The 7,671-nt window shown below is 32.0% G+C and overlaps 1 protein-coding gene and 1 pseudogene across 1 annotated transcript; both read left to right on the forward strand.

Annotated features, from left to right (window-relative positions):
• The first annotated feature begins 2,524 nt into the window (after nt 1–2,524).
• LOC120153201 (deoxyhypusine hydroxylase-like) lies at nt 2,525–4,948 on the forward strand. Its single transcript, XM_039165203.1, has 7 exons — nt 2,525–2,728; nt 3,113–3,246; nt 3,335–3,570; nt 3,658–3,796; nt 3,902–4,028; nt 4,272–4,390; nt 4,486–4,948. The coding sequence occupies exons 1-7, from the start codon at nt 2,554–2,556 to the stop codon at nt 4,516–4,518; spliced, it is 963 nt and encodes a 320-aa protein (XP_039021134.1). The 5' UTR covers nt 2,525–2,553; the 3' UTR covers nt 4,519–4,948.
• Nucleotides 4,949–6,202: 1,254 nt separating this feature from the next.
• Nucleotides 6,203–6,821, forward strand: LOC120153366 (annotated as a pseudogene).
• Nucleotides 6,822–7,671: the final 850 nt, after the last annotated feature.

Genomic DNA, 7,671 nt, shown 5'->3' on the forward strand with positions numbered 1-7,671 from the left:
GCTCCCGGTCTCTGGGCCAATTGTAATCAGGCCTTAATTTGGCCTGCAAAAATACATGTAATTAATTTATAATAAAAATAACGATAATAATAATAATAATAAAATAACGGTAAAAAAAAAACCCGGACAAAAACGGGTGTCCACATATTGAATTTAGATGTGTGATTTGTGTTAATGGACAGTTTTTTCATATCCTTCGACTTTAACTTATGATTTGTTGTGGTTTTTTAATAGTTTGATCTTATTTTTGTTGTTCGTTTATCGACGCGTTGAGATATATTTGTATCTATATTTTGTTTGAGTTTTTATTAGGTTTTTAATCTTTTTCTTATATGATATTTGTGTGATCTTAAGTAATTAATTTTTATATCAACGATTATAGTAAAATGTCATAATTATGTATTTAGTTTATGCTTATGGTTGTAAACCCAGATTATAATTTTGGATATTTTCTTTTCTTAATAAAACTAAGATTTTTACAAAAAAAAAGCAACGTTTTAATTTTAAACTAATATATTATCTAAATTATTCTAAAAATATATATTTAATAAAACTTCAGATTATAATTAAGGGTGCTATAACAGTGACCATCTAATTATAGCACTTTTTCAATTTGATCACTATTTTTGAAATATTATCAATCAAGTCACTCAATTATTTAAATGCATTCAATTAAGTCACATGCCCTTAATATTTGACATAAGTGTTGACGTGTCAATTAATAAAATTGATATAATTCCACATTAGGCCACTCTTACTTATATACTCTATCAATTTGGTCTTAATTTTAATAAATTAAAATAAATTTAACTAAAAACATATTTTATTTTTACCTTAACTTAAATATTTTAATCTTATCTTAAATTTAAAAATATATATTTTTATCTTAACTTAAATATTTTTATTTTATTCTTATAATATTTTAAAATTAAGATAAAATATATTTTTTAGTTAAGATGAAAATAAATTTTATTTCTTAAACTAAATGAGAATAAAATATATATTTTAAAATTAAAATTAAAAAGAATATATATTTTAAGTTAAAATAAGAATAATTAATATTTAATAAGTTATGATAAGAATATAACTTTTTTAATAACTTAATTTAAGAATATAATATATGTAATAAGTTAAGATAAAAATAAAATATATTTTTAAAAATTAAGATATTAAAAATTAAGATAAGAGTAAAATATATTTTTTAAGTTAAGATAAGAATAAAATATATTTTTTAAGTTAAGATAAGAATATATTTTTAGTTAAAATAAGAATAAAAATTTAATAAGTTAAGATAAAAATAAAATATATTTTTTAATATTAAGATGTGAATTTAATTTAATATGACAATTTATGTTAACATATATATTATATTAAGAATTTAAGATTACACTAAGATATAACATATATACTACATTTAGTCTACTTTAAACCAAACAATTAACTTGGCCTAGTGGCTGAGGTCTGCCATTCTTGCCCAAGGAACCTGCTTTGAGTCCCGTCTTCCCCTCATTTAATCTTTCAATCAGATTATAACAAGTGTTGTGATAGTTGGAATCAGTGACACGTGAAATAATTTGATTTGATAGTTAAATTTATTTTAATTTATTAAAATTAAGACTAAATTAATAAAATATTTAAGTAAGAGTGACCAATTGTGTAATTATAACATTTTTTTAACTATCATGTGAGAATTCCATCAAATGTTAATGGTAGATGATTAATTGAATGCAGTTAAATAATTGAGTGACTCAATTGATAAAATTTAAAAATGATAGTTAAAATGAAAAGAAGCAATAATTAGGTGGTCACTGGTAAAATTTACCTTGTAATTAGTAGGTTAAACCACAAGAACGATCACTAATGTTTAAGTAAATTTTTGTTTTCATCATTGAAGTTTCAAAAGTAACATGTTAGTCACTAATGTTATCTATTTGTAATAAAATTTTCACTAACGTTTTTGATTTATAACAAATTAATCACTCAACATTAACAACCGTTAACTTAAGTGACAGAAAGTTGATGTAACATGTTAATATGACTTTTATAACACTATTTAACCACTTGAGATCATTTTAACATGCCTTAGCTTCTTTTTATACATCTCCTTTAACTCACAATTTCTCTTATTTCTTTAAATCTCGAACAAATCATACATTATTTAGGAAAAAATAAAATGGTGAGTTGAAGAAGAAGAAGAAAGAGAGAAAGAAGTTAGGGTCGGACAAAATAGTCCCACGTGATCAAATGATTTAAAAAAAACTAAATTAAGGTGTCATATCAACTTTCCATCAGCTAAGTTAATGGTTGTTAGTGTCACGGGGCTAGTCTGGGCTGGCGGTCCGTGACATTAGCGTCGAATGTCTTAGTGACATTAGCGTCGAATATTTTAGTGACCAATTTGTTAATTTTAAAAATTTAATAGAAAAAATAAAAATTTACTTAAATATTAGTAAGCATTTGTGCAATATATCCTAATTAATATTAGAGCTCTACATGTTTGAAGTAGGAAAATATCGAGCTCTAAGACCGCCAACTGATCTGCATCCCACTCTAATGGGTTCCTTGGACGATGGCGTATCAGCATCGGGATCGTCTTTGCCCAACAACATGGAAAAATTTCTGTGCGACCGGTTGCTCGACCCCAGCCAGCGAATATCCGAGCGCTTCCGAGCTCTCTTCTCCCTTCGCAACCTCAAAGGCCCCGACCCTCGCAACGCTCTCATTCAAGGTCGATGCGCTTCATAATTTTATATATAAAATTTCTATGCGTGTTTCTCCCTTTTCTAATTATTGTCTGAGGATATGTATGTTTTTTAAGTATATAATTAGGGCTAAATAGAGGACTAATTACTTTATTTTTCTTGAATACTTTTTTTTATCTATTTCCATCTGCATCATTTTTTTAACTCTAACTAATGTAAAAAACGCATAGAAAGATGAGAATTTGTGTCCCTTAATCTGGGTTAAATAGTTTAGTTGCTACAATTGATTATATAAATCTCACTAAAGATAAACGAGCAAATGACAACTTTATCAATGAATTAATCGTAAAAATCTGAGCTCTTTCCTGTAGTGAGCAGTCTAATCTTTGTTGCAATCTATGTTCCTGCAGCCACAAGGGATTTATCAAATTTGTTGGCTCATGAAGCTGCATTTGCATTGGGTCAAATGCAAGATACTGAAGCTATTCCTGCTTTAGAAGCTGTTCTAAATGACCTTTCTTTGCATCCCATTGTTCGTCATGAGGTTGGTTCATGTGAAGTTGTTCTATTGTTATGTATTCAATTTATCTCTGTGGTGTGATGGCTACTTTTCACATGTTATTCTGCCACAGGCAGCTGAAGCACTTGGTGCGATTGGTTTAGAGAGTAACATTCCTCTTTTGAAGAATAGTTTGGTTCTAGATCCTGCTCCGGAAGTCCGGGAAACGTGCGAATTGGCTCTCCAGCGAATTGAGGAGTTAAAATCTAGCAGTAGTGATGATAAATCATCAATGAAAGAAAAGTCACCTTTTTTGTCAGTTGACCCTGCTGCAGCAGCTCTATCTCATTCATCTGTTGATAAACTTCGGTATTTCTCATTATTGGTGGTGGATGCAACTTTCAATTTATCGTGTTTTTTTGTTTAGGCTATTTACTGGTGTTGTCTAATATCAAGGGAGGTGCTATTGGATGAGGAAAGAGGCATGTACGAGAGGTATTCAGCTCTCTTTGCTCTCCGAAACCATGGTGGAGAGGAAGCTGTTTCTGCCATTATTGATTCTTTGGGAGCCAAAAGTGCTTTGTTGAAGCATGAGGTTTAATGGCGTTCCTTTAATTAATTGTCTTAGTCTCTATGCAATCTTAATCTTTTTCCATTGCAACTGGATGGATTTTTATGTTTGTCAACTGGCTGTGATAAGGTTGCTTATGTCTTGGGTCAATTGCAAAATAAAGCTGCTTCAGCTGCACTTAGCAATATACTGAGGAATGTGGGTGAACACCCAATGGTTAGACATGAAGCTGCTGAAGCACTCGGCTCCATTGCAGGTTAGACTATGTAATGCTGATGGTCCCACATAACTGCCTTTTGTGAGGGTTGATAATGAGACTTAAGCCAATTTTGTTGTTTTCATAAGGGAGAGACTATAAGTGCTGCTAATCAATGACATCTGATCAGTCTCTCGCTTTCACTTTTTCTTGGATGACTTCTATGGCTTATGAATCTTTCCTCTTGCTGTTTTGACCTATTGAGTTAGTCTAATTGAATTCCTCATTGTGCCCATGTTATAGATGATCAAAGTGTAGCACTGCTCGAGGAATTTGCTAGGGATCCTGAGCCCATTGTCTCACAGAGCTGTGAAGTCGCTCTTAGCATGCTGGAATTCGAGAGAGCAGGAAAATCATTTGAGGCATGTAACCCAGAATTCTAACTTAATTCTAGTATCATTGTTATTGAAGTCTTTTACTTTCTCGTGATGACGATAGTAATCGTTTTTGTGTGCAGTTCCTCTTCATGCAAACTCTTGCTGTGCATTAGAACTGGTAAAAACACGAGTCTATGGGAAAAGACAGGAGCTGAAACACTAAACCACAACTTATATTCATCTTAACTGGGTGTCTGTTTCACTTTTTTGCTGCAAGTTACAAATCCTTTGTTACAGGTAATGATTTCATTGCCAAAAAGAACGAGGAAGACAAGAAATGAAGTTGGAAAATTATTATTAAAGTCCCTTCTGTTTAGAACTTGTAACCAAAGGAACAACCCAAAACATTTGTTTTCTACTATTAACTTTTCAACTTTAGCATGATGAAAAATTAAGTCGAACTATGTATGTGGAACCAGAAGCCTATAGCTAGCTAGCGAGGAAGACAAAGTCAGAACTATGATAGTGGAATGTAGGTTTTTTCTTCTTGTTGTTGTTGCTTATGCAAACCGCCATTTGCCTGTGTTAGGGAGTGAAGAACCATGATCTTATTTATGCCTTTCTTTTTCGTGGATGACATCAAGTCTTTGGGGTCATTTTTCTTTGCATGTTGATTTGAGTTAGCTCCATGCTTGTTCTTGGGCCAACGTGCCACGCCATTTTTGTTCTGGTTGCAGCTGATTTGGCTGGATTTAAGACTTTTTGGTTGATTGATATAACTCCAAATTCTGACATGGCTGATGCAAGGGGAAGTCTCACGTGCGGCGGCGTAATATACGGCTAAGGAAATGCGCTACCGGAATTATTATTATTTTTAACATTTATGATAAAAATTTACCTAAAACATTATTATTTCTACCGTAAATGTTAAAAAACATTAATGTTTTAAGTAATATTTTGCTGGAAATATTAAAAAATAATAATAACATTTCTGGTAGTGTATTTCCTTAATCGTATATTAAGGTTGTTCTACGGCAGAATTTCCCTTGATGCAAACATACAAATATCCATTTATTACATTGCATGTCTGTGAATTCTAGCATTAAGTATGCCTTTGGTTAGCATGTGATTTGATCTGAAATATTGCAATAGGTTGTTATTTATATGTAATGTGCAAGGAAATAACATTTATTGAATGAAATATCCGCAAGTGAACATGATTTTCATTCATCAAATATATTATTTTATGGCAATCAAGGTTACGGTAAATAAATTATGTCTCAAATTTCTGCCAAAAAAGTCTTAAATTACGATAAACTTAGTTATCAATGGAAGAAATTTTACAGACTGGACTTTAGGCAGAACAACACTGGACTTGGTTCGTGTGCAGTAAGAGCAGCTCCTACAAAGCGATAAAGGGCAGCAGTTCCAAGGTGAGGCCATCGGCGGAAAATAAGAGAAGAAAAACAAACTTTATACTAAAAAAATTCTGAAAACACCACCAAAAATCAAACTTGTATGAAAAAATTGTCAAATAAACATAAACAAGTCAAATTATATGGTAAACTGGGTCTAACCCATTAAATTTATAAACCAGTATTGCTCAAACCATTATTAAATGTCTCCTCAGAACCCTACACAGGCCACCAATGTCCCCCATTCACACCTCTTATAAGACTACCCCTTTTGTTGTGCCCTTTAAGGATCTACCCCTCCATTCAAAACCCATTTCTTCCCTCTAGCACCAATTCCTAGTGCACTCGTGTGGTTTGCACAAATTTCACATATTTATTTCATTTATTCCTGGTCTGTTGCTACACTGCATTTTTTCTTTTATTTTCTTTTGTGAACTGTGTCATGGCACCATCTGTTACCACCGGTTCCCTTTGTGGTGCATGCAAGTTCCTGAGACGAAAATGTGCCTCGGACTGTATTTTCGCACCTTACTTCAGTTCGGAACAAGGCCCTGCACGGTTTGCAGCCATTCACAAAGTGTTCGGTGTAGTAATGTTTCCAAATTATTGTTGCACATCCCAGCTCGTGATCGTTGCGAGGCGGTTGTCTCCATTGCTTACGAGGCTCAAGCAAGATTCGAGTCCCCGTTTATGGTTGCGTAGCTCACATCTTCTCCTTGCAACAACAGGTAATTAAGGAAGCTCCAATTTCGAACATCTCTAAAAGTTTTTATGAAAGTATCAGGCATATATGCAACGATTTTACAATGTTCTTGGATGTTCTCTTTGTCTTGATTTTACAGAGTCAAAGCTCAGCTAGCTCAAAATGCCATGAATTCACATACCATGTATGGTCAGTGGGAACAAAACCTGTCTGGTTTATTCCCTTCCATTCCAAATGATCCGATTTCCCCACAAAGCTCACTTGAATCGGTTGAAGTCGAACTCAACAGTGGTCAGTGGTCACAGTGACACCATGAATATACAGGAAATGCTTAGTATAGAAAACTTTGCTTTCCATGGTATGAGACCATGTGATGGTGATTTTCATATTTATGTTAGACCGAGACAAACAATGCCAACTCCAATCTTCGTCAAAAGATTAGTGAAAAGTGTGTTGATTATTGGGGATTATTATTATTTAATTATTAAGATGGATTAAGTATTAATTAAGAGTAAAGTATACAAATGGTCCCGGGGCGTTGTTTTATTGAGTCCCTCGGATATTGAAAGTTACAAAATGATCTTTCGACTATTCATTATGTTCCGAACTAGTCATTTTTCGTTAAAAAATTAACGACAATCAAGGCTGGATTTTAATATGTTGTTTAAGAAATGATATCCGTTTGAGATTCTAGGATCATATTTTATCTTATCTCATAAATCAGATTAACATCCGATTTGGTAATTAAAATTTCAATTAAACTTAGTGTTATGAGTAATATTATTGGAATAATAGTCTTTTTACCATTTATGTAAATAATATTGTTTATATAAGAGTATAAACATTTTTAAGAAGAAGCATCTATATGTTGCATTTTTAACATTTATGTAAATAATATTTGTTTATATAGTATAAACATTTCAATTCAGGTGTCTAGCGTTTTCTAACGTTACACTTTTAAGTGTCTCGGCTGTAACGAACGTTAAATTATGCCGTTAATTGACATGTCACATCAAGATAATTTTTAATATTTTTTAAAAGAAATATAAATTTTAAAATTATTATAAGTCAACAGTGTCATTTAACTGCATAATTTAATGGCGTAACAATCCAAACATCTAAAAATGTATCATTGAAAATGTTAGGCACTTAGATTGACCGAAAACTAATTTAAGCACCTAAATGGGAAAAAAGTATATAGTTTTGAC

The sequence above is a fragment of the Hibiscus syriacus genome, unplaced genomic scaffold (genome assembly GCF_006381635.1).
Source record: "Hibiscus syriacus cultivar Baekdansim isolate YM2019G1 unplaced genomic scaffold, ASM638163v2 tig00111099_pilon, whole genome shotgun sequence".
Lineage (NCBI taxonomy): Eukaryota > Viridiplantae > Streptophyta > Magnoliopsida > Malvales > Malvaceae > Hibiscus > Hibiscus syriacus.

Excerpts from the sequence above, each read along its gene's own strand:
- LOC120153201 (XM_039165203.1), top strand. The coding sequence starts at position 2,554 with ATGGGTTCCTTGGACGATGGCGTATCAGCATCGGGATCGTCTTTGCCC. Across the intron at positions 2,729-3,112 it reads TCGCAACGCTCTCATTCAAG|CCACAAGGGATTTATCAAAT; the intron begins GTCGATGCGCTT and ends ATGTTCCTGCAG. Across the intron at positions 3,247-3,334 it reads ATCCCATTGTTCGTCATGAG|GCAGCTGAAGCACTTGGTGC; the intron begins GTTGGTTCATGT and ends ATTCTGCCACAG.